Source organism: Chroicocephalus ridibundus, chromosome 23 (genome assembly GCF_963924245.1).
Source record: "Chroicocephalus ridibundus chromosome 23, bChrRid1.1, whole genome shotgun sequence".
Lineage (NCBI taxonomy): Eukaryota > Metazoa > Chordata > Aves > Charadriiformes > Laridae > Chroicocephalus > Chroicocephalus ridibundus.
This window is the reverse complement of record NC_086306.1, coordinates 1074822-1095900: the sequence shown is the minus strand read 5'-3', so window position 1 is coordinate 1095900 and position 21079 is coordinate 1074822. Positions and strand designations below refer to the sequence as shown.

The following is a 21079-nucleotide window of genomic DNA, read 5'->3' as shown; positions in this document are numbered from 1 at the left end:
ATATACGTACTAAAGAAACAATTTCTAAACTATACTCAGGCTCCCTTTTCTGCAGGGAGAACCTTTGTAATAAAAATACTTATTACTGGGTACCCCAGGAATACACCCTGCGCGTACCCAGAGAGCAACCCGAAGAAAAGACCATTTATCCCCGACTTACAGCACCGACACATCCAGTTCCCCCCTCTTTTAAGGAAAACGGTGCGCTGAAGTAACTGTCAGGAAAGCTGTAAAAGATTTACTCCCCCTATGACGGGGGGCTGCAAGGAGGCAGAGCCGTCACCAGGGTGATGGAGCAGAGCCCAAAACAAGAACATGGGGGGAGACAGAGGCGTTCCTAGAGTCTAAAGCTGCTCTTCCACTAAATAACTGTGATTTCACAAAGCCAAAGTCGGGAAAGTCTCAACGTGTGGTAACAGGCAGCTAAAAATCAGCACAATTCCTAGTACGCAAAATTACTAGTTTAGCATTTAAAAAGGGTCAAAAGACTTCTCCTTCCTTCATTCTTGAAACAGCGGCAGTTTTCCTTGCACACCGATTCCTAGAGGCAAGATCATTAAACACAAACACAGAGGCAGCCCGCCCAGTGCTTTCGGTGAGGAGGCATCAAAGCAGAACACCGAAGGCCAACACCACCACGGCTGTGCCACCGGACAACCATCCCGACAGCAGAACGAAGCGTTTGTGCCCAAAGTCACTGCACAGCGGCAGATCCGGGAGCAGATCTAGGGCTCTCCGCTTCCAGAAGGTAAGGAATTTAACGTTCCGGTTTTGGCACGCTTGTACAGTCATTTGCGCCACGCAAAGTGAGACAGGGCAGGTGTTAAACGCACCAACTGCCCACCACGTTCCAGCAGTTTATGAACAAGACCACCCACCTGGGGACTAACAGCATCCTTTGGTTTTTGCTTCAGTTGTACTGTGCACAAGCCAACTGTTACGCGTGGAAGTAATTTTTAAGAGGCAGCCTGTGGCCACCTAAGAAAAACATAAGGCGAGTTTCTAGGGGCTGAACTTCCTCCTGTGAAGGGCAGGAGCACAAGTCTCACGCCTCAGTAATGTCCTTCAAACAACCCCAGCCAAAGAACGCCACCCTCCTCTCCAGGAACACCGAGATCTGCTGCTGCGTGCGTGGCGTCCGCGCTCCCATGCGCAGGCACGACCGTCCCCAGGGCACAGCTTTCGAGTTACAGAAATAAAGACTACACAGGAACAAAAAAAAAAAACCCACGAAGAAAACCTTTTTACTTTCTCCCCCTCAAATCTATGTTTCCTGCTGGAGCCGATGCAGTTCCCGCATGTGGCACCCACGCAGCTCAGCAAAGAAGCCACGGGAACTCCTCTCGCCCAGGGATCGGCACTCGAGCTGACCCACCAGCCCCGGTCATCAGAGCGCTCTCCCGTGTCGCACTCCGGCTTCCCCCACACCCATGCCAGCTGCTCCCCAACTCCGACTGATTCCCATGAAAGTTCTCGAACTAGAAAATGGATTGGCTAAAAAGGAAATCATTTACTCCGTGCGGAGGCTAGCGCAGCACGCCCTACGCTTGATGACATTTTCTGTAGTCAGAGACCCATATGCTCCACATTTTAGGTTTGCTTGGATACTCCAAAACCTGCTGAACTCTGTCTTTGGTCTGAATTGCATCTGAAATTTCATTGCAATAACATTTTTTTTTTTTTTTTCCCCATCAATTTTTAATTGGGAAGTCACTGGAGGCAATAACCTGCGAACTTTCAGGGTGCAGAATGCCATCATCATTCGTTCGCAGGAAGCCTCTCTAAAAATAATTTTGCTCTACACAGAGATTCGCTCAAGCTGCACCGGGCTGTGTTACGTGGGCTGTGCGAGGATGCAGAAGGTCTGTCACAAAGCCATCAGGGCTAAGATTCTTCACCTATCTCAGACTTCTCCGGCAGGCTGCACAGCGCCCACAACCCTGGCCAAGTCCTTCATACTTGGCCAAGGCCCAAGGAACCCCGTGAAGACTTGGACAACTCGAATTCAGGAAGCTGCACCTTCTGGTTTTGGGACAGATGCTCTCGGCACAGTGGATACAGTCAGAAACAACACAAACCCGCCCATCTCCGAATTGTGGGTGCGACACTTGCGCTCCTCCGGTTAAAAGATGAACTGGGGAGATTTCCAAAGGTAGGGGCAGTTCAAAACCCAACATCCCTCAGAGGAAACAAGGGCCAACACTGAAGTTCCCAATATTCCTTTTAACACCTCACCACCCCAAAACCCAGAGTTTATTCTTGCACCCAAAGCACAAACTTGACTCGAAAGGAAATTGCTTTGTGTACCGGGGTTGCGTTTGTAGTATCCTCATTGGGAGGATACATCAAAATAGTTAATGCCAAGAACACTACTACAAGCTCCAGCCTGTTAGGGCAGAACGGCTCCTCTGTCACCCCGACGTGAACAAACAGCACATGCTGGGCAGAGGGAGAACCCCTCCGCCGTGATTTTGCTGACCGTAGGTTCGTAGTCTGTTACTTAACAGCACCTGACCCCTCGACCCTTAAAAGAGGACAGAACCATCTCCCGTGGCTTCAAACAAGGCTCCAGCCACGGCTGTAAGAAACGCACACTCTTACACCACTTTGCGAGTGTCGGGCACCAAACACCTCCCATCTGGGCGCTGGGTGAAAGTTCAGTTTGTTCCTTCACGGCAGCAGCTTCCACACAAACTACTCCATTTTTGAGCAGCACACCAACACTAACCTAATGCCTTTAGAACATTCACGTTTTTCGGAGAGCTTACAATCAATCCCAAATATCCACTCATTTCATCTCTCTCGCCTTTTCCATTCATTCTGCAAATAAGCGGCAAATATTTTCTGATGAAGGAGGTCTAGATAACGGGCATCTCTAAAAACGTCTGCTTCCAGCGTATCGTATTTCCCACCCGGATCCATGAATAGCTCCTTGAAAAAGCAATAAAATAAACATTCACATCCGCTTATTTAATAGCATTATTAACAACCCAGCGCATTTATAATTTTTTCCAGAACCCTTGAACAAGTGCCATTAGATTTAAAATCTTAAACATTCTTTAAAAGTACTTTAATTCACAGAAATCTTTGTTTCTAATATACAGTAGATGGTTACTTTTTAAAATCCATTCTCTTTTCATATAATCTCAGTATCTGACTATACAATAACTTTCTATCTATAGTGTCTTCATGTTTTCCAGTCCAGCTTGCCTGTGCTTTAGGAATATAAAACAAAAAAATAATAAAGTTCTATCCACAATTTTACTAAGGTCATTTCCATAGTTCTCATGTAAAGCTTCTCTTGGAAAGTGCAGTATACACATGTAATGATACAACACACTTAAGCAATACTTTTATTATTAAGTGTAGGTTTTAAAAGAAGAGTAACGTAGAGCAGACACAATCAATGGTAGTTCTATGTACAGAATTTGTTAAACTAAGTGTCGGGGCGGGGGAATAGCGGAGAGACTGGAGATAGGAAAGGAGTAGTCACGGACTTTGATTTCTTTCCTTCTTAGCAAGAGGTCAGTACATACACGGTTCAGTCGTTCGTACTTTCACACGGGGGAAACTGCACTTTTACTAATACGGCTACATACACATACACAAGGTTAGCGGTAAGCTATTAATTATTCCACTACCGAGGAAGAGTCCTTCTGTTCAGAAAGAGCTTTCAAACACAAGGTAGAAATTCCGGACTCCGTGGCCGTAAGCCAATGAAAACAAGTTTAGTGTATCCAGCTAGTTGACAAACTAAGCATGTGAAGGGAAAAAGAAAAGGCAAAACCCATCACGTTGTAGCGGCACTTACTTCAAACCATCTGAACCAAGTGCATGCTTGTTCCGCAAAGACCGAGGAGCGGAATAAAGTCCACGGTAATCTTTGTCTACTGAAACAAATGGTTCCATACTTAACTGGTTTGCACTATATGCAGTTACAAGGGAAAACGGGGAACCCAGAACAGATACCAGATGCTTGACTAAAACCATGATTAAAAATAGACAAAACAACCGGAGGACAATTTGTTTCATACACAATTTACAGTAGGTTGGGGGGGGCTTTTCTTTTTTCCAGTCAAACACAGAAAAGAAGCCACAGAAAATACATCTGCTGCTGCCACAATGCCCTTTTCATCCAAAAAAAGGTCAACAAAATGCTAGTCACAGCCGTATTCGTATGTATTTGGTTCAAAACCTTGTTATATTTCACTTCGGGTCACTTTTGCAGCTTTAACAATCTGGTTTGGTTTTTTTTCTTTTTTTTTTTTTTTTCTTTTTTCTTCCCCCCCCCCTTCCCCAAGGAAGCGCAGTTCATTCACAAGCAGGATTGTTAAACAGCAAACCATTAGCTGGGGGCAGTCCGGAAAACTCTCTTCATCTGCACCATCGCCAGCGGTACTAGGCAAGACTACTTCAGAGGAACGCGGTGCTTTCTCCTCCTCTGAAGCATTATCCTGGCAATTTAGAAACATCAGCTCCCCTAAAACCTGGATTCCGCAGGAGAGGGAGGTCCCTACCAATTTCACCTGTCCCCTTCCTCCTGCCCATTCGTCAGAAAACAGGAACAAAACAAAAACCAAACCCAAAAAACACAAATGCAAAGATTGAAACACAGTTGTTCACGCACTACTCTAAGGAGAAAGGAGTCTGTTGTACGCAGGGATCATACATCAGCTACGATTATTAATTCATTTACAGTTAGGCTTTCCATGGCGCTACGTGTACATCTCAGCGGGGCGGCTAAGGACGGTGCTCCCTTTAGACGTGGGCTAGCAAAGACAGGTGCAGAAGGAACCACAATGGGTTTTGTTTTTTTTTTTTTTACCAGCTTTAGAGAGGACTACCTGGAGAACCGAGAGGGAATCTTTCCCAGGGCATGGGAAGACAGGGAGAAGGGTGGGTGACTAGTCTCCCGGTGGCAGATTAGTTTTTCTTTTAATTAAGGAAAAAGAAAGAAAGAAAAAAAAAAAGAAGCCCAAAAGAACCACAACTGAAGGTAACTCTTCTGGAAATGAAAACAGAGTATTAGGTACGTTACAGAAACTGCGTCTGCTACTGTGTCACTGCTACAGGTCTATGAGCTGATCCACCAGCAGTAAAGACCTGGCTATGTTGGGAAGACTGGACTCAGAGCTTCCACTGTTGTTTCTAGAATGCCCACCTGAAAGTGCGAGAGATAGGAATTCAGTATTGAATAGGACACACACACACACGACAGTTTCAGATGTTCAAGAGCAAGCAAGAAAGAAAAAAGTCGAAGCAAAACAGGAAATTTGCTCGAGCTCTCTCGTTAACTTGCAGCACAATAGCAACAACATTCCCCGGCTCGCTCTGCCCCCCTCCCGCCACCCCAGCTTGCAGAGACAAACACCGCAGCAGCCCGCAAATCTCTCCCGACCAGTTCTTTTTCCCAAGTTTCACATCCAAGCTGCAGAATTGCGTCCTTCCTAAAGGATCTATAAAGCAATTACAAGAACTCCCACAGCCTACTACAGAAGGGGCTGTTCAGAGTTTTAAATCTTGAAAATGAGTTGCTGTTTTAAGAGCATCTTTGAGTTGCCAGATCGCTCAGCTCTCCTTGAATTATCAGGTGGCTTTCTACAACTGGTGCTCTGATACTGAAGGGAAGATGCTCCTCTTTACTCGAGGTAGCCTGTCTTGGCCCGACTTTCTGACTTTGAGCAGGGGTAGAGTTTCTAACATCTGACAACTTTTTCTAACGGGCGTCAGTCTTTGAAAGCTAGCATTAGATGCAGGGCAGGCGTACAGGACGCTCCTGCTGTAAACAAAAACGGGAGTTAGGGAAGTTGAAAAAAAAATTCTACCAAACTAAAAAAAAAAAAAAACAAAAAAAAACAAAAAAAAGTGAGCCCTGGAGTAGGTTTTTAAACCTATGCTCGCATATTAAAAGTTGTAATAAAAACTTTTCAACGGCCTGACTGCAGGGAGAACACCTATTTGACTGACCAGACTGCGACACGCTGCCTGTTTTTCTCCCTACAAGGGTTACGGAACGCAGCGCCGTTACTGCTGTTAAGGAACCAGTGCTGCTTCTTAGACTTGACCCTGCGTAAGACTGAAACCGTTTGCAGAGATCCCACATTAATGTGAACTAGGTTACAGGAATACTGTAAAAGGAGAAACTTTCCAGGCTCTGTCCTAAGGGTTCTGACTGCTCCGAGTTCTTCGAAGGAGCTGGGTACCATCTACCAAACTTCTCACGCTTAGTTCCCACACGCGCCTTTGAAAGACACGAGTCGGAAGGGGAAAAAACACCCCTCACTTTCAGCCCGAGTTTCAGAGTTATAGAGGATCATCATCACCTCCCCTTCTTGCACCTCATGCCAAGTCAAAGGACCTCCTTCCATTGGCTTGAACAGTAAATAAGAATGTCAGAGGAGGCAACTCTCCGTCGCGCTTCAGCTACAGGAATTTGTGGCCTGCCTGGCAGACTGGTAGAAATTACTGCGTGGGACCTAAAGAGGCTTGCATGTCTCATATCTTTTTGAACACAACCTTCTCACAAAGAGCATTTAGAGAAATGTCAAGGCCAGCGTAAATCAGAGGCAGACTAAGCTCACTGAACACTCCAATGACCGTATCCTACGGTTTACAATTTGACACTTCACACGTGCTGCAGCACCACTGCCCCAGAACTTCTCCTTTTTTCCTTGCATTTTTCACCCCCGAATCCTGGCTTACCTTGTGAATTTTTGGATATCAACACTGGAATGGGGTCAAACTCATCTTCCGTCACTTTTTCAGAGCCCTCAGGAGCATCAAAGCCTGATATCAGGTTAGTATCTTCTGCAGCGTAAAGGAGAAACAGCAAAAGGGAAAAGAAGCAAAGATAGCAGAGAAGGCTGGTTAGAATTGCTAAAAAAGTGTTAGAATATCTTTACGTCTTCAGAGACAGGGTTTAGAAGCAGGAGTTTCATTTAAAAGGTGAAATAAAGTCGGTAAGTGTTTGGTAAAGAAGGTAAGAAGTTAAGAGAGCCAATTAAATACAGAAGTGGAGGGGGCGCGTAGAAAGAAACCAAAAAGCAAGCCGCGTCGTGAGAACCAGAATAAAATTCGGCCAATATGAAGGCTTAACCATTGGCATAGTTCAAAACTGCGCTAAAAGCCTGGGGCTTAAGTTCCCAAGGACAGAAGGTGTCCTCTGTCAGATATTAGTACGGTTTGGGAGCGCAGTCTGGCTCTCCGGTTACCAGCTCCCGCGCACAGGGAGAAGAAAAGGGCTGGGAAAAAATAACGCGGAAGAAATTCCAGTCATGTACGTGAGACAAAACAAAACCCCTGAGCTTTCACCTAGAGCGATAAAACAAGTAGTGCAATATGAAGTCAGATTTCCAAGGAGTTTAAATGCCTGAAGATGTAACTAGACACCGAGAGAGATTTTTTTGTTTGTTTGTTAAAGGCCCCCAGAGCAGCTCTGGCACATAATTCCATCGATTTCAAACCACGTCAACTGCAGTTAGACACCTGGGGGGAGGCACTTCCAACAGCCTCCACAGTAGATGAGACTTTTATCTGCCTTATCAGGCAATTACATACCTTTAGGGACTTTCACGTTATTTGTTACTTTAGACACCTAAAATACCTTCCAAAACAAGGCCCTCAATTACTACGTGAAATATTTCTGAAAGCCCAGCAAGGACATGTACGAGTCGATGGTTTCCAAGGAACAGGAACGTTCCTGTGACTCCTATCATGAATAATAGCTCTTTACCTAGAGCTGACAGACATGCGAAGCGGTTTTGTGTGAGATGACGCAAGAAACCACTTGTGGAAATACGCTGTCCTCTAGAGGATCAGACCCCGAAAAACCCCCACAAGTTTTATAGAAGACTAGCATGTAAAGTGTCGAAAACACAAAGACGTTTCCAGCTTAACAGAAAGTCTCATCTTGTTATCACTCCGTCTCTGGAGTTATTTATTTGTGGCTCTTCTCAACCTACCTGGAAGCCTTCGCACGCGTGCTATCTCCGCTTCCCTCCGTTTATACAGGCAGCTGCTCGTAGCTCTGTTTGCTGTACAAGCAGCTGCTGAGGGAGCACTGCCCAGTTACAGACTGTCTTTCCTAAGGAGCGAGAAAGGCTGGCGAGTGTCCCTGTTTGGGCAAAACTCCTTCAAAGGTGTCCTGGTTTGAGGTAAAACAGAAGCAATTTTCTGATTTGTAATTTTACTTTTTAGCTGGGCCCCTTCTACCTGACTGAAGTCTGAAATCAACGGCACGTTGTTGAGAAACCCTTCGCTCTCAGAGGGGTGAGACCTGATCGTACCAAGGAACGGTGCGCGCAGAGGCTCTTGCTTAGACTTATCGCTCTAACAACCAAGGCCGGCTAACTGCGCCGCTTGCCCCGTTGGAGGGTCGGAAGCGGAGACGCGCAGAGGGGTCCCACCTGCAGGGAGGAGCCGACGGGACAGCGGACCCAAAACTGGGTATTCCATCCCATCTGCCTCACGCTCAGTGCAAAAGCTGAGGGATCAAAGGGGGCTCTGGCTCGCTCTTTCTTCAATGGCCGACGGCTGAGGAGGACCCTGTTCGTCTGCCTTTGATCCCGATCCGAGCATTCCTGACTCTAGTTCCGGAATTCAGCTCCTGTCCGTCGCTGACTCCAGTCTGGGGCTTTCCCTGTGTCTGCTGGTGACGTGATCGTCATCCTGGGAGCTGGGTACGGTTTTGTATATTTTGTATACTTTTTTTTTATTTTTATTATTCTATTATTATTTACTATTTTCTTATTTATTAAAGTACTTTAGTTCTTTTTCTAAACTCATCAATCTCCTTCTCTCTTCCTCTCCTCTCTGAGGAGTGGGGGGGGCCCATCTGTCGTTCTGATCGGCCAATCCGGCCGAAACCGCGACAAAAAGTGTTTGAGCTCGCCTCGGTGACTACATACCCACCGTGAGCAGCAAAATTCTCCCCTCGCACATACGTGCGGCTTGGGGCTGTATTCAGCAAATGCAAATTAAGAAATCCTGAAGGCTGAGCAAAAAGTCAGAGGCCAGAAAACAGCTTAGTAAAGGACAACAGAAAGGCTGCTACGGCGTGGCTGGAGCATCAGTCCCTGCCCAGGCCGTGTCTGCTTCGCCACGTCCCCCTGGCCCCACTGGGAACTTGCAGCTCCACAGGCTGATTACACCCATGGACACCATCTGCCCCGTGGATGCTTTACGTCACCAAAGCCAGGACTGGCTAAACAAAGCAAACAAAAAGAAAAGATCGAGCCGGATGTACGGTTAACGACCACAGCCAGAGCGGTAAAAGCAGGGTTTGAAAAGAAGGCACAAATGAATTTCGGAAGATTTTAATAATTTGGGCCCCCTGCCCCACTAACCGAAGTCTCATTTTCCTCGTCAAACGTGAGCCTTCCTCATCCCAAAGGGAACAGCGGGGCAGCCTGGGAGAAGCCATGGAGGAGCCTGCTAATTCATTTCCTCATTAAGTCACACCAACAACGTTTTGGCTTTGCTACATTCCAGACATGGAGTAATAACTGCTCGACAGACATTTCCAGCCATTTCCTCAAAACAAAGTGGCATGGAAACGTATTATAGCAATGAGCAATTAGAACAACTGCTTGTTTAAACCCAAAAGCTCCATGAAAAACACAAACTCGTTCTGAAGTGCCATCAAGTGTAAAAATTGATTACAGACTGTTTGTACAGCGATTCCTCCGAGGACAGATCGTTTTCTGTCGCTATAGGGATACTTACCAAATGAGCTAACCAAAACCCACCATCCAGGGGCACCCAGCAGTTGGCACTTGTGCTCTGGGCCTCTCTCCAAGGCAATAAATAGCACAGAACTCCCGGGTCTTCCCTCTCGCCCCCCAGGTGTATGTGTACTACCCAACATCCATAAGCTTGGCTGACGTGAGAGCCATCCCCTAACATTCGGCATTGTCCCCCAGGGAGACGTGAACTACTCACAACTGCTTTAGCTCCTAACTGGGACGCGCAAGAACAGAGCGGGGAAAATTCACGTGCGAGTCGCACTCCAGCTGATAGCCCTTCAAACTACTCCAGTGCCACCGCTCCAGCCACGCGGCATGGAGAGGGCCCAGATTGCAGCTGGATGCTCTGCGGGGGGGGGGGGCCGGGGAATAAATAAAAATAATAAAAAAAATAAAGCACCATCTGAGTTAGGACCCAGCCTCCCAGGGTCCTCCGCTCTTGCTTGTTAGTGGAAAGAGAACAGAACTCTGATGACTGCGCGGTGTTTCCACAATTCCATTCAAGCTCAAATACCGCCGTACTGCGAGGGCTGACGTGCAGCTCGGCGGTATGGCCGCACGCTGTCTGCTTCTCCTCTTCAGCTCTGCCTTTTTTTCTGTTATCATGAAACTGTTCCTTTTCGCAGTTGGATAGCGCACTTACACTTTCATTCCTATTTGCTGCGACACTGCAGTTTGACCCAAGAACCACTGAAACCACCGAACCCTGATAACCACTGAAAAGGAAAACATTTTCTAGATCTGAAGGAGCTCAGTCCTGTGCCTCGGACGCTAACTCTAGCAAACCAAAAAAAAAAAAACCAAAAAACAAAACAAACCCAAAAAACTCCTCTCGTTTCAAAAGCTTGTGGCACCAGTATAGATGATTATCAGCCCCCCCCGCTTCCAGAATTAATAACGCAGCGTAAAACCAGGTCTTAAATCCCACGTGCAAAAAGCAAAGCCAGCGTGCATTCACTTACAAACCTCGAGAGGGGCTGCCTACAAACGCCTCCCCTTTAAGCCTACTGTAACCCTTCTCCCGTATCCCCGTCTCATGGAATATGCCACCAATCCTGTCAAACCTCCTGTCTTTACAGTCAAGATGAATACTTTTTCCCCTTAGTACTTCAGCACGCATTCCGAGTTTCACCAGCTTGGGAAGAAAACAGAACAATGGCTTGGAGGAAAAAGGAGGAAAAAAAAAAAACCACACCACCAGAACACAGGTCAGAGCATCTGTTTGTGTAAACCAGCATCAGCTTCGCTTCACGATAGCTAAAGACCGCGTCCCAGGACTGATCGGGTGTTAGAGACAGAGGGCCAGTTTACCTTTGTGAGGTTGAGCTGCGAAAGCTACGGGAGCGAACTCATCCAAGAGGTCAGCGGCAGGGTTAGAAAGCAGAGAACAGTCAAGCAGAGAGTCTTCCCCGGTGAGAGAGTCTGAATCCAGGTTAGCATCCAGAGGCCGCACGGTAGCATTAAACAGGACACAAACACCGTTAAGTTCATATTCTCACATTCCTGTTCCTGGCTGCTCAGTGTACAAACAGAGCTTTGATGCAAAGCCAGCACAAGGGATACCATTTTTTGTGCTGGAAAACCATTCCTTATTGCTCTGCAGTGAGGGTAGAGGGATTCCCAACACCTTTAGCAACATATAACACATTCTCTGGGGCTAACTACCCCCTAAAGCTGAGCGTGCAACAGCAAAATCCCACATAAGAGACAGGTTAAAGTAGGGGGAGTGAAAGGGAGCATAGAGAGGGAAAGAGTTGCGGGGACTCTCTGGCAAAACAAAGCACGCTGCCTGTTTCGCAAGCGACCTCTGAGGAGAGGTGGAGTCCATCTGCTGCAGCAGCGGCCAGACCAAGGCCTGCACATTAAGAAGGGACACGCACTGCTTACTACCCGATGGAACAGACGAAAACCAGAGACTGCTCCAGATTTCGAAAGCCCTTCATCGGAGCAATGCTCTGGCACCTACAGGTCTGTAACGGCGGGCTGAAGGAATACCAGACCGTTCCTCACAAGGAGACGAGCATCCTCGACTTTCAGGGAACCATGCAGCATCCGCTTACAAGACACGCAAGCCTAGTTTACACTGGCGGGAAAAGCAGCGGAGATGCTTACGTTCAAGCAGACAGCGCTTTCTGATTTACACAGCCCGCACCGGTACGATGCATTTCCCCCCCCCACCCAACACCCCTCCTGCCTCACCAACCTGTTCTGTTGGAGGCAACCGACTCAGTCTGTGACACAAGGCGTTGGGGCAACGGAGCCTCGAGGCCCGGTATGAGACTCTCAACAGCTACATCGGGTTTTCCTTTCCAAACGCGCAAAACGCCAGAGCAGAGAAGAAGCCAGAGGTTAGTTTGCAAGACACAGCACAAGCAGGAACTAAGGCGGCAGCTGTCTGAATCCTCTAGTGACCCTTTAATACGCGTCAGCTACGCTGGCAAATACAGGAGCCAACGTTAGACCAACGTTAATTTAATAACAAGGGAAGACTGTAACACATTAAGCATTTGTTGGGTTTGAGTTTTTCTGTGTTATTTATTTATGCATTTTAATTTGTGCAAGGCCAATTGGAAAGACGCAGGGGCTGGAACGGGAGGTTAACGGAGCAGGCCCTGCAGCTAAGCAGAACGCCTGGGGCTGGGCAAACAGCTACAAGCGTTTGCAAGATCCTTTTCCAGCAGAAGGAAAACACTGACCTTTAAGAAGTCCTCTTGCATTAGAAGTAGCAAATCATTAAAATACCTACTGTGGAGCCCTTTGCATATTCCCAATTAAGCTTGTAAAAAGCCAAGACGTGGGACATTTTTTTTCATTTTGCGTGCGCAGTGGCAACATCTTATTGAAAACACCAGCCCTCAGTGTCGTCTAATGTTGATGTCCGTTATGGGGATATAAAAGGAGATGTTTACAAAGGCTGGACAGAAGGATTCGTTTTTATAGAAACCATAAAAGGGAGGGGGAGAGACATGGAAGATAACTGTCACAGCCAGGTACAACGCCTCTCTGGGTCTCTTCCTCACGGTAATCACCAAGAAGCCAAACTAAAGAATAAGGACGCGCTCAAACGCTAGTACCAGAAATGGCCCAATTGGTCAACCTGAGAGAGATTAATGAACATGCATTTTTTTTTTTTTTTGCATCTTCTCCTTCAGTCAACAATTAACTTTTTTCTACCAAGACCAGAAGAACACACAAGGCACAACCATGCCATGTTATTATGCCAAAGCTTTAAGTATATATTTTCAATGCGAATACCCAGTCTTTACCGTTCACATGCTAGTCTCACGGGAAAAAAGCAGATCTGTCTCAGCGTAATCCATAACTTCTTATCACATTGCGTTTCACCGCCATCAGCAGCTGTTTTGAGAGCCCGGTGGGGGTGAACACGCAGAGTTATCATGCGGGACAGGACATGCCATGAAAGACAGAGGGAGGAGGCGCCCTGAGTTTATTTTTACCATTCACAGCGTCTGACGTGCTACCGAAGGGGTCAGCGAGAGGCAGGATATCAGGGAGCAGAAGCGCAGTCTCAGGAGATTTGAGTCCCTCAATCAGTTTTTCTGGGTTAAGCAGGAAAAGGAGGAAGGCAGGCAACAGAGAAAAAAGAAAAAAAAAAAAAACACACACAAAAAAACCCAAGAAAAGACAACATTAATCAGGTGCTCGGTTCAGTGTGTCAGCCTCAGAAGAGCATCTGTGCAATTTTGTGTGCAAATAACTGATATCCCTTAGAAGTATTAGAGGGCAGCTATTCACCAGCGGCCCATGGTCATCTAAGACAACTGAGAACATCCTCACCCACTGTGTGCTGCTCTCCCTAAGGAGCCACTGTAAAACAGCATGGAGTTCTTTCACTCCTACCCAAAGCACAAAAGCTTAACTTGACCCAATGAAAATCAAATTGGGGGGAGAAGGAAGGGGGGAGAAGGACGGGGGGAGAAGGACGGGGGGAGAAGGACGGGGGGAGAAGGACGGGGGGAGAAGGACGGGGGGAGAAGGACGGGGGGAGAAGGACGGGGGGAGAAGGACGGGGGGAGAAGGACGGGGGGAGAAGGACGGGGGGAGAAGGACGGGGGGAGAAGGACGGGGGGAGAAGGACGGGGGGAGAAGGACGGGGGGAGAAGGACGGGGGGAGAAGGACGGGGGGAGAAGGACGGGGGGAGAAGGACGGGGGGAGAAGGACGGGGGGAGAAGGACGGGGGGAGAAGGACGGGGGGAGAAGGACGGGGGGAGAAGGACGGGGGGAGAAGGACGGGGGGAGAAGGACGGGGGGAGAAGGACGGGGGGAGAAGGACGGGGGGAGAAGGACGGGGGGAGAAGGACGGGGGGAGAAGGACGGGGGGAGAAGGACGGGGGGAGAAGGACGGGGGGAGAAGGACGGGGGGAGAAGGACGGGGGGAGAAGGACGGGGGGAGAAGGACGGGGGGAGAAGGACGGGGGGAGAAGGACGGGGGGAGAAGGACGGGGGGAGAAGGACGGGGGGAGAAGGACGGGGGGAGAAGGACGGGGGGAGAAGGACGGGGGGAGAAGGACGGGGGGAGAAGGACGGGGGGAGAAGGACGGGGGGAGAAGGACGGGGGGAGAAGGACGGGGGGAGAAGGACGGGGGGAGAAGGAAGGGGGGAGAAGGAAGGGGGGAGAAGGAAGGGGGGAGAAGGAAGGGGGGAGAAGGAAGGGGGGAGAAGGAAGGGGGGAGAAGGAAGGGGGGAGAAGGAAGGGGGGAGAAGGAAGGGGGGAGAAGGAAGGGGGGAGAAGGGAGCCTGCAATTTTTCCCCTCTCACCTTCCTATGCCAGGGAGGTCTTTGTCTTTGTATAACAGGAAGGGAATATCAGAAGCCCAAGAGGCTAGAGCTAGGTATATAACATCTATTAATTCGCTTGAGAATGGAATACTTACAGCCCTTAAGAGCTTGGGCAAAACCAGAAATCACTGCGGCGCTACAGTGCCAGACATCTGAACTTGCCCTTGGGTTAAACAGCTGTCTAGTTACCAATTAATTATTTCAACTATCAGGTTTCAAATCAGACATGTCATTCCCAGCAGTACGACTCCTGTGGTTCCCATTATCCTTCACACAAAGAAATTTAGATAGCCTGGGCAAAAAGTTAATCTCAATTATTAATCTGGCGGATGAGTGATTTTGCAACCATACTAACCAGGTTTTCAATAATGAGCTTAATTATTTAGCCTTCACCAGGGTTTCTTCACAGAACAAGATGATAAAGACCATTTTCAGGATTTGCCAGAAGTAATCACCTTCAGTAGAACAGCACTGATAAAATTTGCAGCACAAATCTGGCCATTTCGACTTGTTGAAACGACTGCATTTACAATCTAACATTGAAATGAGCTGTGCCCCTGCCGCAATCATACCTTTACAAAATATGTACATCAATATTTTATGTTTTGAGTTCAAAAGCTGGTGTTATTATTTATTATCCAAAGAAAATATGCCCACAACTGCACAAAAGCACAGGCTCTGGAATACGGCTGTATAAAAGACTCACCACGCTGAGAAAGCCAAAGAAAAGCTTAAGTTGTACTGTTACGTACAAGGCAATGATATCGATCTTTTTTATTGCCCTTCTAAATAATAAAATAGCCTAGCGGCTTTGGAACTACTTATTCAAAGCAGGACAAATTCTAGTTCCCATGAAAAACTTCACAAGCCAACACACTAAAGCAACCGGGAGGGGAAAGAAACCTAAAAAGGCAACCCATGAGGCTGCTGGTCTATGGTTAAAGGCCTGAAGGTCAACTGATGGGAACAGCAGCCTTGAACGTACTTGAAATCTTCCCACCTCTATGAGGAATACTCAGTTTTAAAGGTTGGATTTGACAGATCAAATGTACCCCGACTGCAGAGGTACCATCCTGGGCTTCTCAGCTGCACAAAGGCGGCCTTTTTCCTTGGGTGAACAGAGGGGCCAGGAGCAGGGACTTGGCAACAAAAAGAAGTGTTAGTGCTATCAAAAGTAGGCTGAGAAGGACGGAACTGATCGGAAACATGTTGGGAAAACATAACACAACACAGGAGAGGAACTAGGGGACAAGACAACAGGGAACATGCTCAATTCCTTTTCCCCGGAAGGGAAGCGGTGAGGTAACAGGTATCCACCCAGAGTACAGCTGACTAAAACCAGCGTTTTAAATCAATTAATCCAGGATAGCAAGGCACGGGACACAACTGTGGGAGAAATTATGGATTGTCTCAGAGTTGGGCAGTTTCAGATTGGGTTTGGCTCCTACTTTGAGATTAAGTTTGTAAACTGAGAAGTGACATGTATGTATGTCATGAACGTATTCCCATTTTACCGATTCAGGCCTAAGATACCCCTTTCAAAGCAGATTCCTACAGAAGGTCTGCCTGCCAACGCCCAGCTCTTCTCAAGGCACTTGCATCGACCTTTATCGTCACACCCATATCTCCAGTAATCATTCCTTTTATGATCCCATTTCCAAGTGTCTTGTTCCCTGAAGTCTGCCTCCTTCAACCTTACCTTTCCAAACAGTTTCCTCCTTTTCCATTACTGCAGATTCGCTGTTTAACACAGTGAATCTGCCTCTTGGTCAGGTACTAGGAAGTCGCCTAGTGAGCTCAGCCACACTTTTTAAAGACGCAGAAGTTCTGAGAAAAAAAACCACGGTGGTGTTCTCTCTACATGTCAGTTTTCCCTCCCGCCCCCTGGGCTCAGCTGGTTTTATGCAAAGCTTTAGACCATGAATGGTTCTTTGTCTCATTTTGTTACTTGTCTCACGAGATCTCCTTTCTTGTTTCCTTCGTTATTGGTGCTGATCTGCCAATGCTGTTCCAGGCAGCCACTGCATCTCTTCGGGCAGGACTAAAAGGAACTTTATCCCTTTTGAGTGAGGCCAAGAAGTTCAACAAAAACAAGAAGGTGTCAGGATGAAGGGAAAAGGAGATACCAAAAGTGACAAAAATCAGATGCCTCAATCCGTTTTGAGGCCTAGCAGAGCGTTTCCCTTGTTTCTGTTGTGTGTTGCGTCTTGAACTAACCCGTAGGAATGAGATAAAGGAACAGCAGGCCATTCGAGTGGTGGGAACTTCACGTCCAACTAGGAGGCAAAGGGAAAATTAGTGAAGGCCCAGTGAAATCTATCGTTCTGTATTAGCAGGAACACCTTCTCTACGAGAGTTAGGTTTGGTCTCTTTAGCACAACACGCTTATTAAAAACACGTGTGTGCTAAAGGAAGCTTTTCTGAATCCACAGCTCCAATGATCAAAGCAGCAACTGAAGGAGGGCACCTTCTACACACTAGGCCGTTTCCCTCTGCGTGAATATTAGGCAGCTGCAGTTTAACTACATGCAGACCTCGAAAGAAAAACCAGTCTCTCTCATGATACTGAACTGCATTTTGGGTCCTGCTACCAAGGGAATTCTCTAGCAGAAGTTTCACTTGAATTTCCGAGAGAAAAGCTGCTTCACCTGCAAGCGAAGTCACGGCTGAGATGGTGAGAAGCCAGCAGCGGTAACTGATTTGAATGAGTAAGAAATACAGCAGTGCAAGGAGAGGAGAAACTGGGATAACTAGCCCTGTTTCTGTCACCTGTACAAACACAACAGCTCCGAGTCACACGTGTACGAAGTGAGCATCCATTGCAGAACAGACTCCACTAACAAAGCCAACAGCACACAGGATGGATCTGCCGTTTGCAGAAAGAGATGAAGGCTCCAGCCTTGGGTAGGGCCTTCTCTACAACCCCCTCTCCCATCTGCCATCCCCTTCGCAAAGATTCCTCTACTGGAGGAAAACCAAGAGAGGTGTTTTGCCACTACAGTCCCAGTTTCTTTTGACTCTCCAGGCACGTGGGCACGCAATCACAAGCCGCATTTTAGAAGTGGTCATGACGGCAAAGATGATCAGTTATGCAGCAAACAGCAACGGAACAAGAAATAAACAAACAGAAGCTTCTTCTACGCTGCGGTTTCACGGCCCTTTACAACTGATTTTGTGCACGTATAGAGCTCGAAGTGGAGCGTGACAAGACAAAACACGTTCCGTATCAATCACCATGCAGTTAAATTCAGGATTTTTAAGCATCAGAGGTCCTTCTGCCTGAAATCCAATAGACATATCCAGATTATTCATATGTAGACATATGAACAAGCCCAAGGATAAACAAGGTTAAGGAAATGTAACCCAATACAAAGACATTTTACATCATACAACTCCTGAAGGGCTCTTATCAAACTCCAGCTAGGAAATGGTGTGCTTTAATCAGTAACTGTGCTCCCACACAAGGCTGCCTCTTGGAGGCATCCTCTTCCCCAGACAGCCTACGGAAAATCTGCCAGATGCTTCCCAGGTCACAGGGAAGGTACGTTTGATTCAGGCTCAGTGATCTGATCAACGATACTTCGTCTTCTGTTGGGTCTTCAGTCCTGACAGGATAGCAGCAAGTTTGCCAGGGCTTTGCATCAGCTAGTGAGGATGCTGGCTGAGTAAGTGAGATCCGTCAGCAAGTCTTAAGAAGGTGTCTAAGCTTAAAAGCATGTAGGGGGGATTAAAAAGTGCCCGATCAACCCTTTCCAGAGCTAAAGCCCAGCCACATAGTGCAGCCTTTAGGCAAACGTTTCACATTCTTCCTAAAGATCCCAGTTCCTTGCAGTAAGAAATTATTGATTGTTTCCTATCAGAGTGAGCAAAACACGTTGCAGAAAAAGCAAAGCAGGAGCCCACAGCTAACAGCTCTCAGAGGCATCCCCAAATGGCAGATGTTGGCAGCTTCAGAGACGGAAAAAACAAATCCCTTCCTCTGGGAAGGAAAGCGAGAGCCTTTGCACCAACATAAGAAGGAAGCAATGGCATTTACCATCAACAGAATTAACGATGGATTTATATCCTAGGACAAGAAAGCAAGATCAATCATGCGCAGGTTGAGGAGCACAGCTTTGGACAATCCAGTGAGAAAATATTGACCTTTTTCTTCAGATCCCTTCTTTTCTAACACATGCACAAATCTGATTTTTGAGGTTTACGATTAGTCAATTTGCACAGACTTCGCGTCTGCAGCACCCCCCCTGCCACAGACGACAAGTTGGCATGCTGCACTTGTACTTGGTGATACGATACACTGGTTAAGCGACAAAGTATATGCAGAAAGCATTTTAAGAAGGACTTGGATTATGAAAATATAAATCAAGAGAGAAGGGAGGCAAATGGGGTTTTAGTTGGAGCAGGCTATTAGAAAGAATAAAAAGATGCCCGAGAAACTCGCGAGTTAAAAAAGGAACAGAGGGCAAAAATCTGTCACAGGTTGGTAACACGCTGAACAACCAAGGTGCAACATCTCAAAGCCAAAGAAGTCCACCAGCCAGGCACCGCACACAGTAAGAACGTTACTCACTCATGTACTGCGGAGGAATAGCAAAAAGAAAGACAATTCAATAGAGCACACAGCAGAGTTCTTTTCTTCGGATGTCAACTGAGAAAGAAAGACAAGGTTGTAAAAATCCTGCCAAGTCAAGTATGCTGCGAGTGGGACGGCAAATTATCAAGGAAGGTATAGATTAGTCACTCAGGAAGATTTCTGCCTATTAATCAATCAATTTTAAAGATTAAAGGAAGCCCTGCACATTATTCAGCAACAGAGGACTTTTGGCTAATCAAGGGAAGGCACTGGATTTCCATTTTCCTAACGGAGTTTCTGTCAAATGGAAGTGTTTCTTACACAGCGCAAAGAGAAGAAAAAAAGATAGCAATGGGCATGCTTTAAATACACCCGCACATGACACTGTTAACACCGTGGGGAACAGTAGGACATTTAACAGTGGCTCTTTAAGAGATCAAAATCAAACAATTTGAGTTTAACTTTCAAGATCTCAAATATTTGTCAAATAATACCCCTTCGGATCAAATTCAAAACCCAGATGGCAACAACGCTAGGTACTATTTACTCTCATTTAACTGGGATTCCAGTGGTCCAATGGCTTTGTTGCTCCAAATCATCAAAACACCACACTGTGGCTCTCAGTTAATACTACGGCGATTAATTCATCAAGTTACAGGTGAGTAGTTCCCCTTCTGCATTTTCCCAACTCAAGATGTAAACTCAAATCATTAGTACACATCAGTATGCGTTTGTGCGTGTCTGCAGCTACCGTGTCTCGATGTGTCATCTTGGTAGTAAAATTAGTTCTTATTAGAAATACGGTTCCCCTGTTACAGTTGTTATAAACACCCTGACACAGGTGGGCATACATTATCTTCTCAGTATTTAAGGGCCTGGGGTGGAGAGAATTATGCCGATTAAAAACATTTCATTAAGCATTTTGTGCCAAGAAGTGAGAGCGCCCTCCTACATTTGCCATAGTGGCCCTGTTAAAGCAGCTGAACTTGTGTGTTTTGACAGGGATGTCAACGATTCAAGTCCCAGCTTGTGTTTCCAACTGCTAGAAACGGCCAGCTTCAGCAGTCTGATCTCAACGCGTCACGATTCCTTCCCATTTCCAGTTCTTCCAAATGCTGCAATAGCCTAAAACTCACCTCCGGCTCCCACCGCTGCTTTAGCGCCCTGCAGAGAAAGCTTGGAAACCCAGTTCCTGAAGGCCACGCACCAGAACGCAAAGAGAAAAAACCCAGTTTTGCTCAAAATTCCTATTTTTGAAGCCAACTATGTTTTGAACGGGAGTGGTTACCAGGGCCACACTTTTTTTTTTATAGCTAGCTCAAGGAACAGGCCAAGGGCGTGGATGCATTTTGTTTTGAAATTGCACTGCATGATATCTACTTCCTTAGCCCTGATAAGCATCCTCTCACGCTAATGTAAAAACACATCGGTCCGTCGGTATTTGAAGGAAACAAAAAGGCAAAAATAGTCCTTAAAGTGCTATTTAAAAGCTTTGGAGAACTCCAACGTGACAATGACTCTTGAATAAGCAATGCCATTTGCCTTTTCATCAAAAATGAGAATCCAGTGCGTGCCCAGGTGGCACAGGCATCCTGCCTTGGCCTGCGTTTCCTTCCCCAGCTACGTCTGCATGTTTACTTAGCTGTGCCAGCCATGGAATTTCTCTTATCTCACTTTCTGTCATGGCCAAGACGATGTCACAGAGGCTGCCTGGCGTTGCTGTTCTTCAAACAGATACCTACACTAAAGACACGTTTGTGTCTCAGCTGCAGCTAAGACGCTGAATTATCGCAGGGAGTAAATGGTTGTGTAAATTCGCAAGGAGCGATCCCCTCGCTTTTGAAATGGGGTAAAAAAAAATAAAAAATGATTGACTCGTTGCGCAGAGACAGCATCGTACTCGGTACTGATGCAGAGAGGCCACCGGCACCACCACCCTACACACGCACGGACGCAGCCCGC

At 46.9% G+C, this 21079-nt stretch overlaps 1 protein-coding gene across 5 annotated transcripts in view; it reads right to left on the bottom strand.

The window, feature by feature from the left end:
• AAK1 (AP2 associated kinase 1) overlaps positions 1-21079 on the bottom strand; it is an 89581-nt gene that overhangs the window by 9523 nt on the left and 58979 nt on the right. The window contains exons 18-22 of one of the 5 annotated variants that reach the window (XM_063358708.1): positions 13202-13303; positions 11947-12048; positions 11055-11165; positions 6703-6807; positions 2945-5161 (exon numbers count right to left, since the gene is read on the bottom strand). The exons of 3 other annotated variants lie outside the window; for them this stretch is intronic. In XM_063358708.1, coding sequence (XP_063214778.1) covers positions 5067-5161; positions 6703-6807; positions 11055-11165; positions 11947-12048; positions 13202-13303 — 515 coding nt within the window. In that variant the 3' untranslated portion in view covers positions 2945-5066. Of the gene's footprint in view, positions 1-2944; positions 5162-6702; positions 6808-11054; positions 11166-11946; positions 12049-13201; positions 13304-21079 lie in introns of those variants that run through there. One more of the 5 variants, XM_063358709.1, reaches the window with a different exon arrangement.